The sequence below is a fragment of the Notolepis coatsorum genome (assembly GCF_963971535.1).
Source record: "Notolepis coatsorum genome assembly, chromosome: 11".
NCBI lineage: Eukaryota > Metazoa > Chordata > Actinopteri > Aulopiformes > Paralepididae > Notolepis > Notolepis coatsorum.
Genome location: NC_140175.1, coordinates 98,191,371 through 98,202,847, shown reverse-complemented (window position 1 = coordinate 98,202,847; position 11,477 = coordinate 98,191,371). Strand labels below are relative to the sequence as shown.

Here is an 11,477-nt window from a genome sequence, read left to right as displayed (position 1 = left end):
TACAGTGTCCTTTCAGTTCGTCGCCCTCCGTCTCTCCAGTCCAGGCTATGCAACATCCGAACTGCAAGTCTGTTGTTCCCACGCTGCTGTCACCCTCCTCACGCCCCAATACTGGGCCCCGCAGCAGCGTTACTCCTCACAGTTGGTTCCACACCTCTCTCCTTTCTGCGGAGGAAGACAACAGGGGCTGGCCCGGTCGGTGCGTCATGGCGGAACCTTTCCGCTCCCAGCAGCAGCAGCAGCAGTACCGTGACCGTCGGCTGTGGATTCCCCCTTCTTCTAAACGCCTTTCACCTCCCCTGAAGAAGGACAGCTTTTTATTAACTTCTCATCGCTTTCACGCCATTTTCACCGTGAGGTTCAGCGCTCCTGCAGTTCCAGATAAGGGACCCACTGGTTCTTGCAGCGACTCTCTTCACAGTAGCTGCTCACGTCTTGCAGCGCCTGGCATGTCAGAGCTTGACACTGTGTGTTCTGCAAAATAATAAATACAAAGATAACACTGTTAGGCATATGTCTCACTCACAATGGAAGAAGAATAAGCTGCACAAACCAATGCAAACTATACAAAAAAGATGCACGCTTGGAGTGGAATGTAGTAGTAGTAGTAGTTTATTCAGTCATCATCTCACACAATACAATATACACAATCATTTAACAATATTTGATTTTACAGTGACTGAAAAGGTACAGACTGAAGCATAATGCTTATATATGCCTGTCCTATATTCTTAAAAAAAATTAAGACTCAAACAGTATTCTAAAAGAAAATAGCAATAAAAACAGTATTATTCTCTGCTAGAAAGTCTGCTACTTACAGTGACAAGGATGCAGTGCAGGTCTTTGGGCTCGTTGTTGCCGTTGTTGATGTCCGCGGCGCTGCAGGGCTCGTCCAGGACCTGTGCCAGGCGCCTGATGCCGGAGACGCGCAGGATGTTGACGTTGTTGTCGCAGCAGAAAGCCTGGATGAGGGTGAAGTGGATCTGCAGTGCGATGTCGTCCTCGTCCTCCTCGTCTGTAGCCAGCAAGCACAGAACCACACTGTCCGGGTCGCTGCAGAGGGGAAAGAGAGAGGGGGGGGGGGGGAGAACGCAATAAATAACATATTCGTTTCCTTGTTGTGGAGCGTTGCAACTTCAGTCAGTATCCTATGTTTTTTTTTTATCTACTTTTTTTCTCCCATTTTTCTATTTTCTCCCATCCCAATTTCGTCTCGTCCAATTTCAACCCTCCCCTGTCTCGAACGCTGTTTCTTGCCTCCCACAAGCCGGCTGCAATGTGGACTAAGTCATACATAGCATGAGTCCCCTCCGATACTCGAGGTAACAGCAGTCGCATCTTTTCACCTGCGCAGCGCGATCTTTCAGCGTCAGGGGTCTGCGCTTTGGAGGGGCGCCGCCCCCATCGCTTCTTGATTCTACTGCGCAGGCGCACCAACCGACCTGTAGGAGTCGCTGTCCACAACGTCCGATCCCCACCCATCAGTTTCCCACCCCCTAATACTGCCAATGTGTATTAGTACGGACGACCAGCTAAACTGAAAGCAATGTGGAGAGCTGGGTTCGAACACGTTTTTTTTTTTTTTTTAATACTTACACATTCATGAGTTTAGCAGACTCGTAGACGCCCACGGTCAGGCAGTCTTGTTGCTGCGCTGCGACCAGCAACTCTTCCAAAGCTTGACTCACGGTCTCCATCCTTCAAGAGAGAGAGAGAGAGAGAGAGAGAGTAATTGGGTTAGAACACTAGTAGTAGTAGTCAGAATGAACGACTACGAGAAATTAACATTACTATATAGTGCTACTTTGGATGATGGTGCACGTCCATGATGTCAATGCAATCGCATTGAAACACCGTGCAAGCGCGATAATAATGACCATGAATACGATGACTCGTAAATAATAACTTACTTTGTCTCGGTAATATTGCATCCAACGACTTCTTCCAGAGTCATATTGAAGTGGGTTATGTATTCCACAAGGTCCAGGGGAGACGTATCCAAATGATATATTCCAGACGCCAGTTTTGTAGAATGCCCGATACCATCGTCCTCCTCCTTCTTCTCCTTCTCCTCCTCCTCCTTCTTCTCCTCGTACTCCTTCTTCTTCTTCTCGTACTCCTCCTTCTTCTTCTCGTACTTCTTCTTCTTCTTCTCGTACTTCTTCTCGTACTTCTTCTTCTCCTCCTCCTTTTTCTCCTCCTTCTTCTCCTCCTCCTTCTTCTTCTCCTTCTTCTTCTTCTCCTCCTTCTTCTTCTCCTCCCCCTTCTTCTTCTTCTTCTTCTCCTCCTTCTTCTTCTCCTCCTCCTTCTTCTTCTCGTACTCCTTCTTCTCCTCCTCCTCCTCCTTCTTCTCGTACTCCTTCTTCTCCTCCTTCTTCTCCTCCTCCTCCTCCTTCTTATTCTCGTACTCCTTCTTCTCTTCCTTCTCCTTCTTCTCCTCCTTATCCTCCTCCTTCTTCTCCTCCTCCTCCTTCTTCTCCTCCTTCTTCTCCTCCTCCTTATTCTCGTACTCCTTCTTCTCTTCCTTCTTCTCCTCCTTCTTCTTCTCCTTCTTCTCCTCCAGAATCCACTGCAGGGCCTTCTCCTCCTTCTTCTCATCCTTCTTCTCCTTCTCCTCCTTCTTCTCTTTCTTCTCATCCTTCTTCTCCTTCTCCTCCTTCTTCTTCTCCTCCTTCTTCTTCTCCTTCTTCTCCTCCTCCTTATTCTTCTCCTTCTTCTCATCCTTCTTCTCCTCCTCCTCCTTGTACTCCTTCTTCTTCTTCTCCTTCTCCTCCTTCTCCTTCTTCTCCTTCTTCTCCTCCTTGTACTCCTTCTTCTTCTTCTTCTCCTCCTCCTTCTTCTCCTCCTTCTTCTTCTCCGTCTTCTTTTTCTCCTCCTCCTTCTTCTCCTTCTCCTCCTCCTTCTTCTTCTCCTTCTTCTCCTCCTTCTTCTTCTTCTCCTCCTTCTTCTCCTCCTTCTCCTTCTCCTCCTTCTTCTCCTCCTCCTTCTCCAGGATCCACTGCAGGGTCTCCTCCTCCTCCTCCTTCTTCTCCTTCTCCTCCTCCTTCTTCTCCTCCTTCTCCTCCTCCTTCTTCTCCTCCTTCTCCTCCTTGTTCTCCTTCTTCTTCTCCTCCTCCTTCTCCTCCTCCTTCTTCTCCTCCTCCTTCTTCTTCTCCTTCTTCTTCTTCTCCTCCTCCTCCTTCTTCTCCTTCTCCTCCTTCTTCTTCTTCTTCTTCTTCTTCTTCTTCTCATCCTCCTTCTTCTCCTCCTTCTTCTTCTCCTTCTCCTCCTTCTCCTCCTCCTTCTTCTCCTCCTCCTTCTTCTTCTTCTTCTCCTCCTTCTTCTTCTCATCCTTCTTCTTCTCCTCCTTCTTCTTCCCCTTCTTCTCCTCCAGAATCCACTGCAGGGCCTTCTCCTCCTCCTTCTCCTTCTTCTCCCTTTCCTCCATCTTCTTCTCCTCCTCCTTATTCTCGTACTCCTTCTTCTCTTCCTTCTTCTCCTCCTTCTCCTTCTTCTCCTCCTCCTTCTTCTCCTCCTCCTTCTCCTTCTTCTCATCCTTCTTCTTCTCCTCCTCCTTCTTCTTCTCCTTCTTCTTCTCCTTCTTCTCCTCCAGAATCCACTGCAGGGCCTTCTCCTCCTTCTTCTTCTTCTTCTCCTCCTTCTTCTTCTCCTTCTTCTCCTCCTCCTCATTATTCTTCTCCTTCTTCTCATCCTTCTTCTCCTCCTCCTCCTTCTTCTCCTCCTTGTACTCCTTCTTCTTCTTCTCCTTCTCCTCCTCCTTCTTCTCCTCCTTCTTCTTCTCCGTCTTCTTTTTCTCCTCCTTCTTCTCCTTCTTCTCCTCTTTCTTCTCCTTCTTCTCCTCCTTCTTCTCCTCCTTCTTCTTCTCCTCCTTCTCCTCCTCCAGGATCCACTGCAGGGTCTTCTCCTCCTCCTCCTTCTTCTCCTTCTTCTTCACGTTCTTCTCCTTCTCCCCCTCCTTCTCCCCCTCCTTCTTCTCCTCCTCCTTGTTCTCCTTCTTCTTCTCCTCCTTCTTCTTCTTCTCCTCCTTCTCCTTCTTCTCCTTCTTCTTCTCCTTCTTCTCCTCCTTCTCATCCTTCTTCTTCTCCTCCTCCTCCTTCTTCTCCTCCTTCTTCTTCTCCTCCTTCTTCTCCTTCTTCTCCCTTTCCTCCTTCTTCTTCTTCTCCTTCTCCTCCTTCTCATCCTTCTTCTTCTCCTCCTCCTTCTTCTCCTTCTTGTACTCCTTCTTCTTCTCCTCATTCTTCTTCTCCTTCTCCTCATCCTTCTTCTCCTCCTTCTCCTCCTCCTTCTTCTTCTCCTCCTCCTTCTCCTTCTTCTCCTATATGAACACACATTAGAACAGGTTAGTGTAGTTAGATTCATACATTACAACAGGTTAGTGTAGTTAGATTAATACATTAGAACAGGTTAGAGTAGTTAGATTCATACATTACAACAGGTTAGAGTAGTTAGATTCATACATTACAACAGGTTAGTGTAGTTATTCATACATTAGAACAGGTTAGTGTAGTTAGACTCATACATTAGAACAGGTTAGTGTAGTTAGATTCATACATTAGAACAGGTTAGTGTAGTTAGATTCATACATTACAACAGGTTAGTGTAGTTAGATTCATACATTACAACAGGTTAGTGTAGTTAGATTCATACATTACAACAGGTTAGTGTAGTTAGATTCATACATTAGAACAGGTTAGTGTAGTTAGATTCATACATTACAACAGGTTAGTGTAGTTAGACTCATACATTACAACAGGTTAGTGTAGTTAGATTCATACATTAGAACAGGTTAGTGTAGTTAGATTCATACATTACAACAGGTTAGTGTAGTTAGATTCATACATTAGAACAGGTTAGTGTAGTTAGATTCATACATTACAACAGGTTAGTGTAGTTAGACTCATACATTACAACAGGTTAGTGTAGTTAGATTCCTTGGTGTGTTATTTGATGAAAAATTGACCTGGAAACAGCATATTGATAAAGTAAAAAATAAATGTAAAAAGGTTAATAATCTGTTAAAATGTCTGTCAGGGAGAGATTGGGGAGCAAACAGAGCATCATTGTTTAATGTGTATCAGGCATTGATGAGGGCCTCTTTAGATGATGGATGTTTAGTGTGTCAGCAGCAGTAAGTCACCTGAACAAGTTGGATGTGCAGCAAACACAAGGACTTATCTATTTATTTAACTGTATTAAACTATATAAAACGAATTGGCCATAATTGACTGAGCAAACTAATGCTTACTGCTGTAACCTACTAATAACACTTAAGTAAATCTGAAGATTATTATATAGCAGACAGATGCCTTGGAGGATACTTCGTGGACAACTGTAGCGTGTGCTTGTTTATACATAACCCCTTTCATGACTGTGATGCTTGAATACAGGGGCAGGGCTTGCATCACAGTCATGAAAGGAGCTAGTTTATAGAGCTGGTGGTATGACTTGCTGGCTGAAATACGGACAGGGAACTAGGTAGCGAAGCTATATTACTTTTAACATGTGCTTAAACCCAGTGTTCTCGACAACGGAGTATGGTCGCAGATCTGCTGCTATAAAAACACCTATGGCGTTTGTTATTGCGTTGGCACCTGTTTGCATTAATAGCGAGATGCTTCTTGAATGCAACAGGGAATCATTCGGGTGATGCCGTTTCAAATGCGTGATCGCAATAAAGTTGAACAATGACATGGCTCTGGCTTGTCAGTTAGTATTGACTCGCCATACTAAAGCTAATATGCTATGCTGAATTACAGCTCTCGTTCAGTGTAGCTGCGCGCTGTAGTCAAAGGTTTTGTCAGAATAAGATCAAGTGGGGGTGTTCTGTTAAACTGTCGTGAACGATTCATCTCTTAGCTGGTACTACTAAAGGGTTATCGCTGGCTCGCGTGGGCTTCAGTCAGTGTCACGTGAACTACAATGCAGGTGTGTGGCGTCTTTGCTGCTCTTGGCTGCTGCGCCACCCACGTGACCACCGTAGCTGCGTTGGTAACGGTTAGAACTTAAGATGTCAACTGAACTGATGACGCTTAACTTTGTTTGCAAACGTTAACGGCCGTTAGCATAGTGACGTTAGCTCTTAGGCTAGCTCGTTATTAGCTATCTATAACATTAAACATTATCCAACATGTTTAAAATACCGCGACAGCCCTAAATTAAAACGTATATTGTATTTAGCTCCCAAATGTAAAATAAATGTAACTCACTTTTCCACAGATAGACGACATCTTGCTTGAGAAATAATCCAATCTGCTGTTCAGTTCTGTTGCCAAAAGCTGGTGTATTCAGTTCCGTTAAGTTCTGAATACTAGATGAGTTAACGTTGACACTCTTTTATATCTGACACTTCGCAAAGCCACGCCCCTAAATCCCCGTCATATTCGATCACGTGACGTCATGCCTTACGTAAAGTATTTTAAATTCATAGGAGGGCATCCGAACAGCCAATCACGACACGGCGTTCATGAAAATCCCCCTAACCTCGTTCACAGCTCTATCTCATCCGCGACGTCATCCCTTACGTAAAGCATTTTAAATTGGCATCCGAACAGCCAATCACGACACGGCGTTCATGAAAATCCCCCCAGAAACAAGCTCGTTATCGCCGCGTCGTCCAGCCTCGCGATACAATTGCTGCAAGAAATCTGCTATTTCTGGATTAATAAAGCATCCTATATGACAAGCATGTTCTTGAATAATTTGTTTTTTAAACTCAATGCCTCTTAACACCTCTTTGTGGGGGGTGAGTGGGCTAATCAATTATATTGTGGTACAGCCTACAGGTATTATGCTAGCTAAACAAAACAGCGATAATGACACGTTTGAATGGTGTGAATTGAGTCATTGTTAGTATAAATAAGAATAATACATTTTGTAATGTTGGGCAATAAGGCATAACAATAGAGCCTCTTGAGAGATATTTAGAGAAATAATATAGATTTGGGGGGGGGGTTAAGTTAATTCTACTTAAACTTAATGCAACATCTATAATATAGTAAATATAGAGTTCTATTCTATTCCTTTTATTACCCTGCCCATACCTGTACCTCCCCTCCCCCATGCTGCTATGACGCCTGCATTTCTCCAAGGGGATCAATAAAGGAATATCTTAGCATGTCCATCAGAATATGCAGGTAAACTGGGGAAGTAAAAGTGTCAGTCAGCAGTGAAGTCAGACGAGGGAGACTTTTGCCCCCAGTTCTTTGAAAGCCTGTAATACTGGGTGCATGACTGGTGATACTAGTGAACCATAGAATGTAGCAGATGATCTTGTGCTCTTTAGTCCAAGTAGCCACAGTGGCTCAGGAGGTAGAGCAGTCGTCTGGTAGTCGGAAGGGTTACCGGTTTGATTCCTTTGATTCCCGCTCCTCCCAGGCAGCATGTCGAAGTGTCCCTGAGCAAGACACTTAACCCCTAACGGCTCCTGATGAGCAGGTTGGCACCTTGCGTGGTCGCCTCCGCCGTCGGTGTGTAAATGTGTGATTGAATGGGTGAATGTGAGGAACAGAAATTGTAAAGCGCTTTGGAGAAGAGATATATAAAATGTACCAGCAGCTCCTTACTATAATGTTCTGTGTCTGGCGTAGAACATGACATCAAATACAGTGTTCTGTGTCTGGCGTAGAACATGACATCAAATTAGGGTTTGTGGTGGATTTTTGACGTCTCTAGGGATGGTTAAATGAAATACAGAGACAAGAGATTGGCCTTAAATCAGAGTGCAAACCACCAGGTTCTCCACGGACATCCAGCAGCCTAAAACAGTGTCACACTGCGAATTAGATATTCTGAAATAATAAAACAGGAGCAGAAAGAGACTCACGTTAAATGAATACAATACAGGTTTATTGGAAAAGAAAATATATACAGTACGCCCATACGGACGGACTTTCAGTCTGTCAGAGTGCATATTCACAGGTCTGTCAGAGTGAAAGTGAAGACAAAGCAATATTGTAATGGCTTAACACAGTGATTGGGTTGGCTTTATATGGTCATTTGGGGAGTCGGATGGGATGGGCCCTTGCGGAGGGCTTGCTGCGGCCTTGGATGCAAGCGTTATCTGGCCTGCTCTGAATACAATGAATGGATAGTGTTTTAACAGTTTTTGAGAGAAGGATAACATGACTTCACGATCAACCCTGTTGTGGGGCCCTAGAGGGTTAAGAATGTGAAATTACCCTTCACATTTAAACAGAAATCCTGACCTCACAAATAGAGGAGGGGGGGGGGGGGAGGAGGAGGAGGGAAGGAGGAGAAGGTGGAGGAGGAGGAGGTGGGAGAGGAGGAGGGAAGGAGGAGGAGGTGGGAGATGAGGGAAGGAGGAGGAGGATAAGGTGGAGGAGGGAAGGAGGAGGAGGAGGGAAGGAGGTGGATGAGGAGGAGGGAAGGAGGAGAAGGTGGAGGTGGAGGAGGAGGGAAGGTGGAGGAGGAGGGGATGTGAAATTACCCTTCACAGGTTTGACCCCTATTAGTCGATTAGTCGACTAACCGGTCGAAAGGAGCCGTAGTCGACTGCCAACCTCTTAGTCGAATACAAAAAAAAATAATTATAATATATATTTTTAAATCATTCTTTCCAAAAGAAAAGAGGCCTGAAAAGTGGCTAACACTAATCATACTAATGGCACGCATACCAGAGGCTAACTGCCTAAGAGAACGTTCACAGAGGCACTGAAAGCGGATTTCACCCATCTACATTTAGTCATTTAGCTGACGCTTTTATCCAAAGCGACTTACAAGTTCTGTACGACAAGACAGCAAGAAGGGTACAACTCTATCAGCTGAGCAACAATGTTCATCAAAGTGTTGAGTGCTACAGTGTAGGTTAGTTTACAAGTGCACGACAGTACGATTAGTTAGGGTTAGATATTTTTTTTTTAAATCCAGATAATGGTTGAAGAAGTGAGTCTTTAGTCGACGGCGAAAGATTGGACGTGATTCGGCTGTCCTAACTGGGGTGGGTAGTTCATTCCACCATTGTGGGGCAAGGACTGAGAATAGGCGACTTCTCTTTGATGACCCTCCCGGAGCTTGGATAGGAGTAGGTCTGAGGCGGCCAGAAGATGCAGAGCGTAGGGGTCTTGAGGGTGTGTAGTTAGAGACCATTGACCGGAGGTAGGCGGGAGCGGTTCCCTTTGCGGTATGCCAGGTCGAGGGCCTTGAAGCGGATTCGTGCAGCAATGGGGAGCCAGTGTAATGAACACACTAGACTAGACAAATATCAAGATGTATCCATCAGTGGACCAATTGCATGCTTTTTCAGAGGACAAGAAGCCTTCAGTCGACTCCTTCAGACATTAAGCACCCCCCACAGCCCAAATAGAATGATTAAAAAAACAACATTATATATATATATACATTTTTTTTGGGTCGACTAACGGCAAATTTTGGCCAATCATAGTCGATCATCCAAATCCTTAGTCGGGGACAGCCCTACATCAAATACAGTGTTCTGTGTCTGGTGTAGAACATGACATCAAATACAGTGTTCTGTGTCTGGTGTAGAACATGACATCAAATACAGTGTTCTGTGTCTGGTGTAGAACATGACATCAAATACAGTGTTCTGTGTAGATTAGAACATGACATCAAATACAGTGTTCTGTGTCTGGTGTAGAACATGACATCAAATACAGTGTTCCGTGTCTGGTGTAGAACATGACATCAAATACAGTGTTCTGTGTCTGGTGTAGAACATGACATCAAATACAGTGTTCTGTGTCTGGTGTAGAACATGACATCAAATACAGTGTTCTGTGTCTGGTGTAGAACATGACATCAAATACAGTGTTCTGTGTCTGGTGTAGAACATGACATCAAATACAGTGTTCTGTGTCTGGTGTAGAACATGACATCAAATACAATGTTCTGTAAGTGTCGGCATGACCTGTAGAACCAAAGAGGACAAATGTCTGCTTGGAAAGACGGCTGAGAGGAGGGAATAGACCCCATCGGGGATGGCATGGTTAGCGCCCCATTACAGTGGTGGGTTAGCACCTCATTACAGCGTGCAGACGGTAAACACTTTCGCTGCACCCAAAAAGAGCTACGACAAATACAGGAACAATTCCCCTAGAGTCTGCGAGAGCAGGGGTGGAAGAGGACTCGAGTCCCAGACAAATCAGAAGATTTATTTCACCACCTATTTGTCTTATATTGTTTTCATGTCTTGGATATAAAACTGAAAATACAATATATTAAAAAAAAAACATGGAATCATACAGAGTAGCCTCCTCCTTCAATACATTTTAAATGATAAATCCGATCTATGAATCCAGCAGGGGAAATTATTAAATGTCTTGTGTTTTGGAGTGCGGAGTCTAAACTCTAAACTCATATTTCTATTAACAAAAGAAACCATGAGGGCGGTCAGGTGGCGTAACGGAGATTGCGTTCGTCACCAACCCCTACAAAACCTTCCGTTTAATCATCTTCCATTTATTAATTTGCTTAGATTTTTCAGGTCTGGTCAATTTGAGCATGGTGTTATTCAGTCAAAGATAAAAAAAAATATTGATATTCTCATTTGATTCATTACAATTTGCTCAAGCCTAGTAACAGACACAGTATTTCTGACACTGGGAACATGCAAATAGACCATAAAAAAAAAAAAAAAAACTGTAAATGTGTATTCTACGTTCTTATGGAATGAATGAGATAAAAAATAAAAATAAAAAAATAAAATGTTTTTCTTTTAAAATAAATGTTGAGTTAATTTTTCATAACGCGATCATTTGCTGTGTAATTAATTAATCTAATTAACGCGATAAACTGACAGCCCTATTCTTTTGATTAGCAACTCAGGGGGAAATGTTGCCCCATCACCACCCAATGTCCACGGAGTTGCCCCGTGTGTAATAACTCTGAGGCAGGTCAGCAGCCGCTGACCGGATCCCATCAGGCAGCTTGGTGTCCTTGTGTCCGTCCACCTCGAGGGCCAGCTTGGTGTCCTTGTGTCCGTCCACCTCGAGGGCCAGCTTGGTGTCCTTGTGTCCGTCCACCTCGAGGGCCAGCTTGGTGTCCTTGTGTCCGTCCACCTCGAGGGCCAGCTTGGTGTCCTTGTGTCCGTCCACCTCGAGGGCCAGCTTGGTGTCCTTGTGTCCGTCCACCTCGAGGGCCAGCTTGGTGTCCTTGTGTCCGTCCACCTCGAGGGCCAGCTTGGTGTCCTTGTGTCCGTCCACCTCGAGGGCCAGCTTGGTGTCCTTGTGTCCGTCCACCTCGAGGGCCAGCTTGGTGTCCTTGTGTCCGTCCACCTCGAGGGCCAGCTTGGTGTCCTTGTGTCCGTCCACCTCGAGGGCCAGCTTGGTGTCCTTGTCTGTCCACCTCGAGGGCCAGCTTGGTGTCCTCGTGTCCGTCCACCTCGAGGGCCAGCTTGGTGTCCTCGTGTCCGTCCACCTCGAGGGCCAGCTTGGTGTCCTTGTGTCCGTCCACCTCGAGGGCCAGTTTGAACTCGCTGTGGAAGCTGCCGCGGGGGAACA

At 45.1% G+C, this 11,477-nt stretch overlaps 1 protein-coding gene across 1 annotated transcript; it reads right to left on the bottom strand.

Annotated features, from left to right (window-relative positions):
* Positions 1-360: 360 nt before the first annotated feature.
* Positions 361-1,954, bottom strand: LOC311237567 (growth arrest and DNA damage-inducible protein GADD45 beta-like; the record flags this gene model as incomplete). The annotated part of the gene is made up of 4 exons (XM_084325518.1): positions 361-474; positions 819-1,053; positions 1,597-1,698; positions 1,911-1,954. The coding sequence occupies 4 exons, from the start codon at positions 1,952-1,954 to the stop codon at positions 361-363; spliced, it is 495 nt and encodes a 164-aa protein (XP_084181644.1).
* Positions 1,955-11,477: the final 9,523 nt, after the last annotated feature.